The following is a 16,022-nucleotide window of genomic DNA, read 5'->3' as shown; positions in this document are numbered from 1 at the left end:
AAAATTAGAAAAATAAGCCTTGGCACCCTGAATAAGGATACAGACAGAGATAAGTGTGTGAATGAAAAAGAATAAGAGAGGGAGTTTAATTGAACATAAAAATGACTGAAAATGGACAAGAAGAGGGTGGGAGGGAGGGATGGTAAAACAGTAAAAGAGGTGGTTCGAAGTGAGTGAGTGAGAGATCGGCTGGGAGGTACAGTATAAAGGGAGGGAGGGAATAATATAAGAGAGACAGACTCAAAGGGAGAGGTGACAGAGTAGATTATCCTCATTTCCTCGCCTCTCCTTCTCTTTGCCAGCGTCATCATGGTCATGCTGCAGATGTTGACTGTTATTTCTCTGACTGTTATCCTCCTGGCATCTGTGGAAGGTACGACCATACTGACTCTGTGTGTGTGCGTGTGTGCGTGCGTGTGTTGCATGCAGGTGAAAACTGTGGCAATGGGAGTGATGGCGAAGATATAAAATCAGAGAATAAGGAAAGAGAGATAGCAGCAGGTGCAGCAGGGGAGGAAGGCATGGATGTAAGCAGAGGGGCAGAACGCACAAGGGCGAGCATTCAAAATCACATGACAGAAAGAAAGCATCTGTGTCGGGGCTCAGTGTGTGAAGGTGCATCCTTCTCGGTTTTTTAAATGTTGTAAAAACATTGAAAGTGTGGTGAGGAGCCTGGAGATGGATTCTAGATCATTTGTGGTATAATGAAGCAGCACTGTCCCATTTTACAGCTCCTATTGCTCATGCTGCTTCACATCACACTTTAACTTGTTTACATAATTGCATTGGATAAGACATCATGGCACACCCTCCATACAAACACACTCCTCACCTCTTTCTCTCACTTTCTTTCTCTCATTTCACTGGCATGGGTGTATATTTTGCAGCACAATGGGATGCCATTGTAATTCCAATGAAATTCCTGTGTGTGTGTGTGTGTGTGTGTGTGTGTGTGTGTGTGTGTGTGTTTGTGTTCCTATGTGAGTTAGAAGCCATGTACAAATTTTGCACAACACATAGCATTTTTAGTCTCCAAAAACTGCCTTACACTGACTGTATAGTCGTGAAAAAAAGATGGTTATATCTATTAAACATACATTTTAAATATTCTGTAGAAGATTTTAGATGTTATCTTGGGCGGACAATTACATTTTCTATTATGTCTTAAAATCATAGTGCTGTCTGTAATGTTTATCTTTAATGTCCTCTCCTTAAATCTTAAATGTGTGACTTACAAGGCAAAAAGTCAACATAATTTATTCAGTCCACCAAGAAGGAGGTTCATTTTGTCAGTTTGCGTTTGTTTGGCACAGTGCCCTAAGGATTTCTTGCTCCATCGCGCTGTCTGTTTTCTTTCCAGGTAAAGGTGTGCAGATGCAGAGGGATGTCCAATGCTGCATGTTGTACTCCCAAGGCAAGGTGCGTACCAAAGATGTGTTGCGGTTTGAGGTGCAGACAGAGGGCCCCGACTGCAGAATACAAGCCATCATGCAAGTATTTCAACTATCCAGTCCTGGAGCTAAAAGAGCACACTGCAATCTACAGGCATGAAAAATATGCCTCTCGTTAGAGGAGGGCAGAGCCCAGCTTAAAGGCCTTGTCATCTTTCCAGGTCATGTTGTTATAGCAGGGCTTGGAACTCTAATTGCCAGGGAAGTAAGAAAGGAGATATGTGGGAAAAACAGGCTCTCTGAAATACCTTCCGAGACAGCCGAGCCCTCCCGTAGGCAGTGGGTCAGAACAGCAGGGTTTAGTTAAGTAACCCATTCTGTATTGTGATAGCTATTGTTTCCAGCAGGTCACACAAATCTGGTGTTGCTGGAATGAAGAGCTTGCTTTTCCATGTGGTTCTGGTTCTTACAGATGCAGTTGCTTGTGGTTCTCTCTATTTTTGAGGTTCCTAAACTTTTGATCATGGTTTGACTTAAATAAAAATTCACATTTTATTTCTGGTCATCCTAAAGCTGTCTCTTCTTGATGTCATCAAGTGATCTATTTGACCCTTTAACAGACATGTTTCTTTGATCTGCACATTTTTGCCAAGTCATTGTTTTTACCTTTCAGGTCTCTCTACATTCAGCAGCCGCTGATTTTATTTTTTTCCGCTTCACTAAAAGTTCATCAGAACATTGAACTGCCACCCTGTGTTGCATAATAAATACTGTTTTTATTGTTATATTTTATAGTCTTTACACAAAGAAGGCAGTGAAATGTGCAGACCCAAAAGACCACAAGGTGAAGAGGTTGCTGAGAAAGCTCCTGCGGAGAGATTTACTCAAGAACCACCGAACCAAGTGGCTTCTTCCTCATGACAACCTGCCTGTAATGTCAGAGGTCAGAGACAAGCTACTTTGCAGCTACATGCTGTAACATTCTTCAGCAATAAATAATCCATGTAACTGGGACATTAATAAATTTCTTCCCTTGTGATCATCAGGACAAGAAAAACAACTGGGAGGACCTCAATGTGGAGTGAAGGAGTGCTATCAAACATGGAGAAAATCTCATAGTCATAAGTAAGGCCCGTTTAACGCGTTTGACTATATTGATAATCATGCAAATTTATTGCAGTGCATAAAATATTTACTCCTCCATGTTTTTGCATTCCCACTTTTCTACAGGCCAAGTAAACGTTCAGCAGCTCGTCACCTTTACCCTGCGAAGCTTGCTGAATCTCCAGTCGTCTCGTGTCTTTCTCTATCTACACTATTTCTCTCCCTTGGAGCATGTAGACCTGGGCAGCAATACATATTTAAATGGCTTTAGATATTGAAATGTGAACTGCGCTTGAAATATTCCGAAGCACATGGCTTAAGCGGTGTCAAAAGAGGATTATTGAGTTGTAAGATAAGTTGAATACGTTTTTTTTAATGGCTTGTACTGTTATTTGCCAGAGTCTACCTGAAAGTGTCTCCTTCCACAACACAATAACTAGGCTACTTGTGGCTGGTTGGAAATCAGTGAAAAGGTTGTAATTAAACAATGATAAACAAGCAGTGATATTATTACTGTATATCAGCAGGATACTCTATGCGTATTTGTGACTTGTATTCTGTACCTTTATTAAAGTGTAATGACATTTAACACATTAAAGTAGATGGGGTTTTTAAATGTGTGCAGAATATTGGGGAACACATCTCTGATATTGATTTGCACCTTATCCTGCACAATCCAGATCTTAGTTGTCGTACAATAGTCCTCTTTCAGGCTTTCTATATCTGACTGTTAAACAGGATCCCAGAAAAAGAGAGAAGTGATTTAATGTTTGGCACATACTGTAAAAGCAAATGTTTCTGGTAATTTGTCCATTCTGTAAAATGACTGTTTGTATGCTCAGTATACATTTGAGTCGGTTAGGCCCAATAGTCAGTTAGGCCCCAGTCCTATTTGCAGTTTACATTTCTCTTTTTTACCAGTGGTCTGTTCTGAACTATGCCAAAGGATTCATGATTGAATTCACCACATGACAAGGCTGTTAAAACTTAGAGGGCTCAACTGTGTGTGAAACACATAAGCACATAAGCTATGTACAAGACTGAACTGTATGTTAAAACACCGTATACCAAGTGAACTCTTTTATAAATTGATCTGCAATAATAACATAAACTGCCTCATTGTCTTTTTTTTTTCTAGGGTTGTTTTCCAAAGCCAGTCCTTGTGCCATGTGCCTACTCATTCTAGCTCCTGTGATACCTGACAGGAGCTTGTGCAGAGGGAGGTTGTCAGGACATTCAGGTTCATCTTATATAGTATCTCAAGGATCGTGGTTTCTGTGCTGTATATCAGATTGTTGGTCTCAGTGATAGTGGCAATAGGGATGGTTCATAGTATATATATATATATATATATATATATATATATATATATATATATATATATATATATATATATATATATAAACACACACACACACACACACACACATATATGTAGATATAGTCTGTGTGTAAGTAGTTGTAGTAGTAGACTCATAGCTTCCTTGTGTTATTAAACAATTTAGGGTGTAGTAGGGTGGTTTGCATGTCCTCATGTTCCAGTCTGAACCCCACCTGGAAAACATGAAATACTATTACCCATTCCTTTAGCCATTACTTGGACTAGTATGTGCAGTTTAGTACAGTGTTGTATGGAAAACAGCTTACAATTTTGGTGAGGAAGAAAATGTTGGGAACTTTGGCAGAACAATGAAACAAACGTTTTCATTTTACTGGTCACAAACAGTTTATGTTACATTGTTTCAGGAGCAGCTTCAGCTTTTACCTCAACATTTATAAAAGGTGAATGTTGGTGTGGAGTGGGTTCCAAGCATGTGCAAGCAGTTCTAGATTTCTTAAGGTAAGACCTCTGCAAGTTTTAAAAAACAAAGTATAAAGGATTACAAGGTTTTGTATTTTGCATTTATGCATTTTGCATTTATGTGTAGTGATTTGCCACGATATTATCCAAAATTAACTACAGTACAAGTAGTAAAAACTAAAAACAACTTGGAGTTCAATGTCTCAAAGGCCACTTGTTTATCAACTATTTATATTTTATTACATTTGTTTTCCTATTACTACATTATGTACTACATTTGACTAATGTTTGTCTCTAAGTAATAACAGCTTCTGACAGGAGAATATCTTCCACCAGGGGTAGCCACAAACACAATAATGACAACCACAGTTCAATTCCTGAGCCATTTATTTGTCATATTTTTATAAGCTGTTAATCAGAAATGTCAAGCTGTTCTTCAGTGAGAGATAACATTTTTGCTGAAATAACAACAAGCGCTAAAGCTAAAGCCAGACCATGGCATAAGTGTCATGATGCTTTAAATAAAACCATATAGACTTTTTCACTTTCACAGTTATGCATTTCACTTTTATCTAACACAACCAACACCTAAAAACTATAAAGCCACTGTACATTCAATTCTTCAAAGCAGCCACAAACTTCCTTCACAGTAGTTTTCACAAAAAAATAAAAATAAATGAGTATTTGGTTGCAGAAAAAACTCAAAATGTAACAAAATCCAAGTTTTCAAGTTCAGATAATACTGTGACATATAATGCTGAAAACACAAACACGTGAATGTAATGGTGAACAACAAAATTTTCTTAAAACTGCTCTTATGATTTAAGCAAAGCGAGATTTTTTTAAAAGAGCTTAAAATGGGAGAACAAGAATTTTACCAAAAAACAAAAAACTAATTGGATCATTCTTGTTTGATATTCCCTCTTTTATGTAAGAGTATCTGAACTCATAAATGAAAAAATCAAAGTATTTGTCCAAATTAAAACTATGTGACAATACAGTCCTGTACCCTAGTTGTAATGTACCAACGCCAAAGAAATACACAGAAATATTTTTATAAGAATGCACTGAGTGAACATGTCACTTCTAATTTAGCAACATCAAAATAACAAGTAGCAAAGATTTGGCTTCCCACCATAATCTAAAAGTCAAATATATTAAGATTACACTGTGCACGCAAACTTAAATAACATAAAAAATATTACACTTAAATATGGAGAGACTGATGTTTTACTTGCCACTGATATGCTTCATTATGTATTTATATGAATGTGGAGGTCCAGATCTAAGTCCTATCAGAGGTAGTCATGATGACAAAAAAATGTATGTTTTCAGAAGAGATAATGTGTATGAAGTATTAATTCATGCAACAGACAAATGTTGGTTGTGTTTCTCTCTGGTAAAAATATGTTAACACTGATGCTGGTAGGTACCTCCATGACATTCAGACTGTATCGATAAATAACTATACAAACCTTGTATACATTCAACAGTCATCACAGCAACCCCCCCCCCAAGAAGCTGGTACTGAATGATACTGTCAGCTGTAGATATCTAACTCATCCTAACCACAAGTCTACTTCTTATTTCGTGTTATCAATTAGTCACAGGCCAGGCTTTGTTATTCCATGGTTTCCCAGAGAGCTTTTACTTTTTTCATTTGGGGATGAGATTTGAGATTGGGATACTCTGGGAATACCAAGTTGATCAAATACAAATGTCCCTTTAAGACTGTCTCTGCACCATTGCAAGCTAAGCTTGTTCCAAACTGTTTTTAGTACCCAAGGCCCTTTTGGGTGTGGCTGATTTTCTTCACATTGCGGTCTCACTGTTGCGGTGGTTGAGGGAGTTGTTTTCCTGGCAGATAAGCTGGTAGGACTTCTCATTCTCCTCCATAACAGAGTTGAGGACCTCAGCGTCTTGATTCTGTAGCTCTCCATGGGAAAGGTGCTCCACAATGCCAGCTCCAAGCGAGTCTCCAAGCACATTGGTAGTGGTACGCAAGCGATCCCTGAGGTGACAAGAGAGACAGAACCAAATGAAAATTGAAAGAAGTGACAGATTACTTAAATACATAAAAGAAAAATAATTTTACATGAAGTAAAAACATTCACAGTCAGAATTTGGCACAAGCTTTTAATGTGTCACTCTGCATTATGCATCAGTAACCTTTGTAGAGTTGGGGAACCTCTGGGTTCTCTGAAGCTTCACAATGACATTTAGGTTGGCAGACCCACAAAACAGCACACAGACCAATCCCTATCAAGCTGACATTTAATGGGAACTCACAAGAACCAATCCACAGCGATGATCAGTGTTATGTCCTCTGTGGGCAGTCCCACCGATGTCAATACAATCACCATAGTAACCAGGCCAGCCTGAGGGATGCCTGCTGCTCCGATGCTGGCAGCAGTTGCTGTGATACTGAGTAGGCAGTGGGAGGGATGGAGAGAAGAGTGAAGACATTTAATAAAGAGAAACAAACAAACAACACATGTGAGCTCCTGTTGGGAGTAGTAGATTGATAAAAGCACATGAGGAATTATAAAATCATGTTAATTTACTCCCAGCCAAACTGGTCACACTACTACTACTACTACTACTACTTTTTTTTTGTTCTTTCGGCTTATCCAATAAGCCCTTCCTGACACAACCCTCCCCAATTTCTACTGGGCTTGGACCAGCACTGGACAGCTGGGGATGGGAAAGGGCTGTTGGGAGTACAGTGTCTTGTCCAGAGATACTTCGACTATACTGACCCTGTGGTCCCTGGATGACTACCTTTTACCAACTGAGCTACAGCCACCCCCACACACATATATTTCAATGAACTGTAATATATGTGTTTGTGTTTACAGTACACAGCTTAATCTATGTCAGCATCATGTCACCAGTGTAGGAATGGGGTACAGAATAAAAGTCATTTTACTGTAGTTTTCTATAATAATATTTACTGGACTGTAGTTTAACTCAGTTACATTTTGAATGTCCAGATTGCGGAGGCCATTGACAATTAAATCAAAAGTAATTTTCATCTGATGTGACTACTCTTGTTCTTAGTCTTTCTCTTTGTACTCATCCACATGTATTGTGGATCATGTATCATGTATTGTTAACAACAACAAAAGTGTGCTAATTGTGTTTTACGTTTGTGGCCTGTGTGTGACATTTTGCATTATGTGTGTCAGTGAAAATGTGTTTGCAGTTTGCAAAAAGGTTAAATCTGATCTCAAAACGGTGTCTAACTAGTATTATAATAGTATATAGTATTGATAAAGGTTTTGCAAAGAGTGATTTGGAAGTTGCCAAACCTCAGTTGTTTTGTTCCAGGATTTGGGATCATATTTTCATAATTCAGAAAACGGAAAGAAATTAACATTTGGGAAAAAAAGTGTAGGTTAAAACTAACAAATGTAAAACAAGTGTTACCTGATGGTGAGAATCTGGCCAAAATTTAAGTCCATATCATTAACTTGAGCGATGAAGATGGCTGCGACAGCCTCGTAGAGCGCGGTGCCATCCATGTTGATGGTGGCACCCACAGGAAGGATGAAGCGTGTCACTCTTTTATCTACATGGTTGTTTTCTTCAAGACAGCGGAAGGTGATGGGCAGAGTAGCTGAGCTGGAGAAGGCAGGAAGGTATGGCATTTATATATTAATTATTTTTATTTAAATTCAGACAGGTTTTCAAATGGTTCTTTTTTTTTTTTTGGCTTGTTGTATACTTATTGGAAAGACTCTGTGACCAGAACACCTGTTTCTGAGTGGGACAGAGGCTCCGTCTCACCTGGATGAAGTTCCCAGGGCCGTGATGAGTGCCTGCAGCAGACCACCAATGAACTTGTAAGGGTTCCTCTTGGTAACGAGGAAGTAGAGCAGCGGCAGGACAACGAGGCCATGGATGAGGAGACCCACAATGACTGTAACAGTGTACATACCAAGCTGGCTCCCCATCTCAGCCAGATCCTTCATTTCCACAATTTTCCCAGCAATCAGGAAGAGGATTCCCACTGGAGCATACCTGGTTAAGTGTTTCAGAGGTGATGGGGTGATAGATATAAAAACACAATTTGCCGAGTCCAAAATTCATACATTTTTATTTTTAGATTTTTTATTTTTGTAAAAAATATTTAGGAAAACAGTATCTTCAGTAGTGCTTCCTAATTTTTGTGTCTCTTGTGTCTCGTGTGTTATCCCGGCACAATTCACACTTTACTTAACAAGTTTACTTTTATTTTTTTACTTAACAAGTAAAAAATTAATCAGTATAAATACGCCATCTAAAAGACCACAGGAAATAATACAAACAAACAACAGTAGCCTGCAAAGAAAAACTTGCTGAAGGTGCATTTTCACTGACCAGATGATGATGGCCACCAGCCTCATGATTGCTTCGTTCAGGCAATCAAAGAAGTCCCTGAGGGCCTGACCCTGCTGCTTCATGTTGCCAATGACTAAACCAAAGCACATGGAGAAGACCACCAAACCGAGTGCATTTACGCCACCAGACGAACCAGACACAGGAACAGTCTCCTCCACTCTTTCCTATTGTGAGAGGGGAGGGATGTATTGAACAACTGTTTTTGGATTAAAGTGGTTAGAATTTACTTAGATCTTATCCAGAGTTACCGTGTCCCACCTGTATTGTGTGAAGCACCCTGCTGAGGTTCACACTGAGGTTAGACTCTGTCACATTGAGAGAGTCAGTGAGGTTCAGGGTCACTGTCACGTTCCTTGTGTGCACAATCTTCTTGTACACGGTTTTATACTGCAAGAATGAACATGAACAATGAACAAAAATTATCCATCAATTCGGCTTGGATCTGAATATCTGTGAATGATAAGATGATTTTACAGTGAGTGGAATGACAATACCGTATTATTTCACATCTGTTTTTGTATTGCATGTTTTTCTTTTCTCTTTTTTTTTAATTGATAGTATTGGTCAACGAGAGTTGGGAATTGTGACATAGTGATGAGGAAATAATGACTTACCTGCTTGAAACAAGCTTCTACCAGATTGGGAGGGAACATGTTCCTGGGATAAAAATGAAACAACCCCATGAGTTAGAGCAGCTTGTAACTTCACACATGAACTAAATGAATAAACATTTGTTATTATTAAAAAGTAAGGATACAATCATTTGGTTGATCAGATACAGCAAGTGAGTGGGTTTCTGTGTAACTTTTTTGATATAGAAATACATCAAAATAAATCCTTCAAAATGAATGGTTTAACATTTAAGAAATTGCAGTTATTTTCTTTCTTACCTTCTTATTTGTGACTTTTTTTGCTGTCAGTCATTTAATCTGAGATTAAAGCCACCTGCAAGCTTAGTTTAGCATGCAAAATCGAAACAAGGGGAAACAGCTAGCCTGGCTCTGTTTAACAACACTTTTAAAGCTTCTTTGTTAGGACGTTTGTTTGTAAGGCTGCTAATACACATGCAAATCATTACTGCATCATATCAACTCAATGATGTAGTTTCTTAGTAGATAAAGACATGAGCTTGTTGACTGATCTACAAAAAAACAATTTAGAACGAGAGAGACTGCATGGGGACGCAGTCAAAAAAGCTATGTATAGTTGCACAAGACTCAATTACCTGATGAGATCCAGGAAAGCATCAGCAGCATGAACTGGTGCTATATTTCCGCTGTTGCCCATAGGACTATCCCTGCTGCCTTTCCCTGGCCGGATAATCATCACGATGACAATGCCGATGAACACAGCAATCAGGGTGGTCACCATGTAGTAGATAACTGCACGTACACCCATTTTACCTGAAGCTCTGCTGTCCAAAGATGAAATACCTGAGTGCAGAAAATTAATTTGACAGTTTAAACAGTCTGCACTAATAAATGTAGTAATCAATTTAATTTAAAACACACCTGAGACTAAATAATTTCAATATGTGTAAAACCATAATTGTTGTTAACTTAAATTACAAAAGTAATGTTCTTTGTAACTGATGGTGTGTAAAAATGATTGATATAAAAATCACATGTAATTTCAGGGTCTGACCATTAATCTACCTAAACATGTAGGGAGGACTAAGTGTTTGTTCTATGCTCATTAAAAGCCAACCTGTGACTAGACTGGAGATGATAAGAGGCAGCACCAGCATCTGCAGTATTCTCATTAGCAGCTCCCCAGGAAAGGCAAAGCACTTGATCTCCCTCAGGGACAGGTTGTGGGGGCGTAGAGTAAAGCCCAAGATTACACCTGAATAAAATTTGCACAGATATACACACTAAAGCACGTGGGTATGCCAAGTCAAATGAACAGTTTTCACTCTTCACTCACCCAAAGCCACTGCAGCGACAGTCAACAAAACGAACAGGTTCCTCTTGAAGAAACCTTTGACACAGTCACTACTGATAGAGTTCATCCACTCCCTCGTGGTACTGGCTCTTCTCTCCATGGCCCTCCTTAGATACCTCCTTATGTTCCTTCTCTCAGGCGGGGGTGGTTTCTCTGTGTCCTCGTTTAGGAAAAGACCTGCACTGTTGGGGGGCTTCTCATTCATTATCAGCTCCAGCACCTGGTCCAGGAGGCAGGTCTCATGGGAAACTAAGCAGAAAAAGAAACGGAATATGAAGAAATAATGTTTCACTGTATTAGACTGGATGACATTAAAACCTGCTGTGTTTGACAGATTTATGCCCCTGCTTCAAGGTTGCAAATCCAAACTAGAAAAAGCATTTCAAAAAAGAAAATGCACTGTGAATTTTTCTGATTTTCCAAGCAAAGCTGAAAAAAGCAGTTTTTGCTGAAACACCTGACAGTTTTGCTTTTGCTGAAATAGCTGTAACGCAATGTTGCTTCCTTATATACTGGTTAGGTTACCCCTAAAAACACCAAAGGCAAAAGGTAATTATGTTAATGCTTCAGTGCTGAAAGAATTTTACAAGCAAAGCTGATAAAAGATCAAGCTGATCTTGAAAAAATTATCAAAAGGGGTTTTATTTTGAAACTGTGTTTTATGTGTGTGTCCACTGTAAGGAGACTTTACCACAAACTCATTTTACGATTTAAATGCTACGAATTTGAAAAAAAGGCTTTTGTTTTGAAAGTTCTGTGCATCATGTGGGAGAAAATCTGCTCTCAGGCTGATCACATGACCGAATTCAGCTGTGTTGGTTACCATGGCAATGGCAGCTTTGAACCTGCTGAATCGCTCACATTTGGTGAAGACAGGCTGTGAACTGCTCAGACTCTGCCTAGTAAAATGTGCAAAATGTGAAAAAGTCTTAAAAGTCCTACTCACAAAATTAAGAAACTATGACCAGCAGAAGGCTTCACTGAACAAAATATTTCAAGATACTCAATAAAATGAAGGCAGAGCGGCAATTATAAAACAGCCAGGATTAGGTATTTGAGGAGAATTTCTGGACCTCCGATATTATAGGCTCCAATGGGAGTTTCAGATTGCACTCTCTCCACTTCAAATACTGAAAGAACCGTAAGTCCTGTCTCTATGAGAGTTACATTTCCTGAAAGAACACAAAAATACCTATGCGTTAAAGTAGTTGAGGAAATATGAAAGTTAACTGAAGAAAAGAGGAAAAAGATGAAATCAAGTTGATAGAAGTTGAAGCTAAGATGTTACAATGTGTGTGATGTCACCCACAACATTCTGCAATACACACTAATGAAGAAGTTGAAAATTCAAACTAAAACTGCAATTATTGAAAAACCATAAAAGATATTAATAAGTGCAATACAAAGCTGATAGCTGAACGTCTTGTGATTTTCTGTAAGAATGGTGTTTCTAGGTTGAAGTATGCCCTGCTGGTTAAAGCTGAAATAGGACAAAGTAAAAAGTATAAAACATATTAAAAAGCTGAATGGAAGAGCACATTTTATTGTGAAAGTGTGTTTCCTGTCTCTATGTGTGTGCAACCACTGTAGGGACCCTTAAAAAATAATTATGAAAAACAATTAGTTGAAAGAATGTTAACTTTAAGACTGTAATAAACACTGATTATGTGACAAGAGTGCACAGTGAAAAATGAAAGCATATTAAGTAAATATCACATTAATCAAATTTATATATTGTTTCTATTCTGTCCTGTTCTCTACAAATGGCAAAGCTGACATACACAGATAAGTAATACAAGTGTAGTAGTGGTTTGCTACAAACTAAAGCTGTGTTAATTGCCATTTTTGTACTAAAACTAGTAAATAAATATAATTTTCCCCTCTTTTTCATGTTTAAACAAGCTTGAATATGCAGCAAAACATTGAGCTTCTGTAGTCTTACCGTATTTTCCTGAGCTGAAAAACACAAACCAGTCTGTGTGTAACACGTGGCTGTTAGACTCACTTCCACTTATCTATCTAGGCTACATGTGCCCTCTGAAACGCCCTCTGCAAACGGACTTGAAGCCCTGCACTTAAAGAACAATACAACATCTGCATTGTCTGCATCTGCTTCTCCTTTACATCCAATATCATGACTCACAAATTTATGGTTTAATTTTTCCTGAAAGGATACCTTATTGTGTAACCTCCAAACCCTAATCTATTTCTGCTTGTCTATTGATTTATTTTTCCATCATTCTGAGATTTAATGAGCAGGAAATGGGATGGGCCTAAATAATCTTACACCATATTTTAGCTCAGTGTCAGATGAAGAACAGCTCTTTTGTTCTAACTTGCATAACTGAAGCACAAGATGAAATATATGATGAAAAAATGTAATGCAGTCTCAGTGGTTATAACAAATTTAAATGACAAAAAAGAGTGCAGACAATACAATTTCACTATTTCTGTGAAGTGCTGAATGGATAGGACTGGATGAAAAAGCTGCAGTTCTAATCGTTCTTTTACTACTGCCCTGTTTTATTATATTTTATTATGACTGATGTTTGCAGAAGCAATGACCTAACTTCCAGGGTTAAAGCCACCAACAGCTCAGGCTGGACCCGGTTGCATCAGCGCTTTTCTGTCAACCCAAACATCCATCATAGCAATGATAAACAGTTAGCAGCAAAGATATAAGAGTCTGCTGTATAACAATAATAAGAAGCACCAGTGATCCTGAGATTGTGAACTAAAATTTGCATAGAGAGAATGTGCAGGTAACAAACAAGTTCTTAACATCCATCCATTAGCTGTACCACATATCCTATCAAGGGTCATGGGGAGCCAAATTACTTCAGCACTAAATAGTAACAAATATATTAAAAAAAACTTAGTGTTTGATATGTTGGTGGTAAAGGAAGATTCACAGATCATTGGACCTCGACAAAAAGTCTTCCATTTTAAAGCTTACTTAAAACAAGGATCTGATCTCAGGCAATTAAATATGCTGCATCAATAAACTGCAATCACAAATTACAGAGTTACAAGAAGCTCCCAAAACACTTCCACAAACTGCTCACTGGTTACTCACCACTCATGGTTTATGGTCTGTGTCAAACAGTCCGATCAAAGTCAGGCAACACTCTCAGCTTCACATGTGAAGACAAGAAAGTCAGGACAGTGTGTGTGTCCAGAGCTGAGCGGCACAGTGACAGTAGGTATCACTGCTCAGCTCTTATAAGTAGACAGACATGAAAAGGCCTCTCATATGGTCTGACCTTCTCTCTCTCTCTCTCTTTCCCTCTCTCTCTCACACACACACACACACACACACACACACACACACACACACACATACACACACACACACACACAGCTCTGATGGCTGCACCATAGAACTGTAAATGTGCTCCTGCTTTAAAGCATTTTAAATTTTGAGTGAGGCTTACCATTAAGTCAGAAAAGCTTATTAATTTCTCCTCTGGAATTTCATAAGCAGGGAGAGGGAGCACACAATGATTTTAAATCTTGTGTTGCCACTTGCTTGATTCCCAGTGTAGCATACTGTAGCTTCAAGCTGCATGCATCTGCTCTAAATCATAATATAAAAAGCTAAGCCTGATGTGTACCTTCTAAAAAATATACCTACGTTTCTAACAGCTAAGGTAAAGGAAATGTGAAAGAGCTTGAAGAAAGACTGAAACACTGAAACATTGGAAACACAAGAGTTGGAAAATTGTAGTGACTAATAAACCAGGACAAAAGAAAAGTTTCCATCATTCAATTCTAATTATGTAAATATGTCATCAAATACTATTAAATAAAATTATTATCAATTACTGAAATCCAACATGTGACTACTGTGTAAACCTACTCCATTGGTATTTGTGACAGTACTCTTCTTGAGACTCGTTGTACTGGGCAGCATCCAGAAGAGGCCTCTCAGTGAAGCTACCTCGAATAAATTACAGGTTTAAAAAACACATATACTTTAACAACCTGCTAAGACACATGAAAAGATGACATTCATTGTAAATTTAAGCTAAAAAATACACTACCACATCTCATACATTCAAATGTTGATGACTAGGGAAAGTTCAGAAAGACTGTGGTTGAACGGGAAACGAATGGAACTCGAATAAGAACAATTTTGCAAAGACATCATCAACTGGAGTAGCAACAGGGAAAAATAGTGTCCAATCAGAGCGGAGTATGTAAATCACATGCAGAATAATAAGGATGTTACAAGATCCATGATTAAGTGGAGGTAAGACAGAGATGTGTGAAAGTCAGGATAACTTTGGGTTGCTTTTTACATCTATATGTCACAGGGCACCATACTATATAAACTAGCATCCCAATTTAATGGTAAATTGGAGTTCACCTTTAATTTGGTTTCAGTTTCTGTCACAACCAGGTAAGTATCAAATTTATAATAATGATAATTTTATATAGATGTTAAGATAGATAGTCTTACAGTAACACAACTGAAAATGAAGTTGTTAAATAGAGACGACAAAGCCAGATACCCTGTCTCTTCCTTTGGAAGTGTCAAGCTGTCATGAGGAGTCAGATGCTCTCGCCTGCTGCAGGTGGTCCTCTTTGAAGACGCTGCAAAACGAAATAAAAGTTGACAATCTCCCACACAACTTTCACTCACAGCGTGTCAGACTTCTCTTCCAAAGTGATCAGTTTAGACAATTTACGTATTAGCGGGCGGCAACAACGAGAAGCTAATAAGAATTAAACCTCATACCCACTTCGTTTTGTCCAAATCGTCAGACCCAGTCGTGGATGCCTCCCTCTCCACCACGCAGCCGACAGTGAACTAGTGTTGCCCGCACACTGAATCTCCCCTCATCATCTTCACTCAGCTCCCGCTGTTACTATCAGGCGCTTTGTGATTCTCCTCGAAGTCTCCGGCGGAGAAGAGCCGCCTGCACGGTTTGCGTGGGTAGAGGAGAGGTTAAAGATTCTTCGGTGGAGAAACAAATTATAGTAATAGTAGAGATGAAGCAGCTGCTGCCAGTCTGCCAATCTTTTAATGAGTTTCATAACTAGATAAATGGCACTCGTTGAAGCAATTTGTCACTTTATGATAACGTGATATTTTGCTTTTAAAATGTGTGATTTGGGTCCTGGAGGAGGCTGCAGTATAAGCACACAGTAGTTATTGCTGTGACAGCCAGCAGCTGCTCACTGATTACGCTCAGGGGAACTTCTGCATAACCTTTTGGCATCCAGCTGTCCAGCTTTCCACTCCCGCACCCACTCATGGTGTTGCATGATATGTAGCCCACATGCACAAATACTACTGTCCTTTCTTTTCTTTTTCACAAATCATATTTAAGCTGTCGATTATTAATAGGAAAAGATACAACCACTGGTTTCAGGCAACTACAACTTAAAAGCCA

General features: G+C 38.6%; 2 protein-coding genes across 2 annotated transcripts; one reads left to right on the top strand and one right to left on the bottom strand.

The window, feature by feature from the left end:
- The first annotated feature begins 216 nt into the window (after nucleotides 1-216).
- On the top strand, nucleotides 217-3,605 carry ccl44 (chemokine (C-C motif) ligand 44). Its single transcript, XM_067514437.1, has 5 exons — nucleotides 217-373; nucleotides 1,361-1,490; nucleotides 2,187-2,334; nucleotides 2,438-2,516; nucleotides 2,622-3,605. The coding sequence occupies exons 1-4, from the start codon at nucleotides 310-312 to the stop codon at nucleotides 2,474-2,476; spliced, it is 381 nt and encodes a 126-aa protein (XP_067370538.1). The 5' UTR covers nucleotides 217-309; the 3' UTR covers nucleotides 2,477-2,516; nucleotides 2,622-3,605.
- A 1,029-nt stretch (nucleotides 3,606-4,634) lies between these two features.
- slc1a6 (solute carrier family 1 member 6) lies at nucleotides 4,635-15,621 on the bottom strand. Its single transcript, XM_067514312.1, has 14 exons — nucleotides 15,365-15,621; nucleotides 15,138-15,219; nucleotides 14,483-14,559; nucleotides 13,700-13,757; nucleotides 10,606-10,872; nucleotides 10,387-10,524; nucleotides 9,905-10,112; nucleotides 9,294-9,336; nucleotides 8,938-9,066; nucleotides 8,659-8,843; nucleotides 8,086-8,319; nucleotides 7,726-7,920; nucleotides 6,586-6,720; nucleotides 4,635-6,307 (listed from the first exon to the last, which is right to left on the bottom strand). Exons 4-14 carry the CDS (start codon nucleotides 13,704-13,706, stop codon nucleotides 6,109-6,111), a joined length of 1,740 nt encoding a protein of 579 aa, XP_067370413.1. The 5' UTR covers nucleotides 13,707-13,757; nucleotides 14,483-14,559; nucleotides 15,138-15,219; nucleotides 15,365-15,621; the 3' UTR covers nucleotides 4,635-6,108.
- Nucleotides 15,622-16,022: the final 401 nt, after the last annotated feature.

The sequence above is a fragment of the Channa argus genome, chromosome 8 (genome assembly GCF_033026475.1).
Source record: "Channa argus isolate prfri chromosome 8, Channa argus male v1.0, whole genome shotgun sequence".
Taxonomy (NCBI): domain Eukaryota; kingdom Metazoa; phylum Chordata; class Actinopteri; order Anabantiformes; family Channidae; genus Channa; species Channa argus.
This window is presented reverse-complemented; position numbering and strand designations above follow the sequence as displayed.

Bases quoted from the DNA above. Each gene is read 5' to 3' on its own strand.
- slc1a6 (XM_067514312.1), bottom strand. The intron at 10,525-10,605 runs GTGAGTGAAGAG...AATTTTATTCAG, and splicing joins TGTCGCTGCAGTGGCTTTGG to GTGTAATCTTGGGCTTTACT. The intron at 8,320-8,658 runs GTCAGTGAAAAT...ACACTTAACCAG, and splicing joins CTGGTGGCCATCATCATCTG to GTATGCTCCAGTGGGAATCC.
- ccl44 (XM_067514437.1), top strand. From the start codon at position 310: ATGGTCATGCTGCAGATGTTGACTGTTATTTCTCTGACTGTTATCCTC. The intron at 1,491-2,186 runs GCAAGTATTTCA...TATATTTTATAG, and splicing joins TGCAGAATACAAGCCATCAT to TCTTTACACAAAGAAGGCAG. The intron at 2,335-2,437 runs GTCAGAGACAAG...TGTGATCATCAG, and splicing joins ACCTGCCTGTAATGTCAGAG to GACAAGAAAAACAACTGGGA.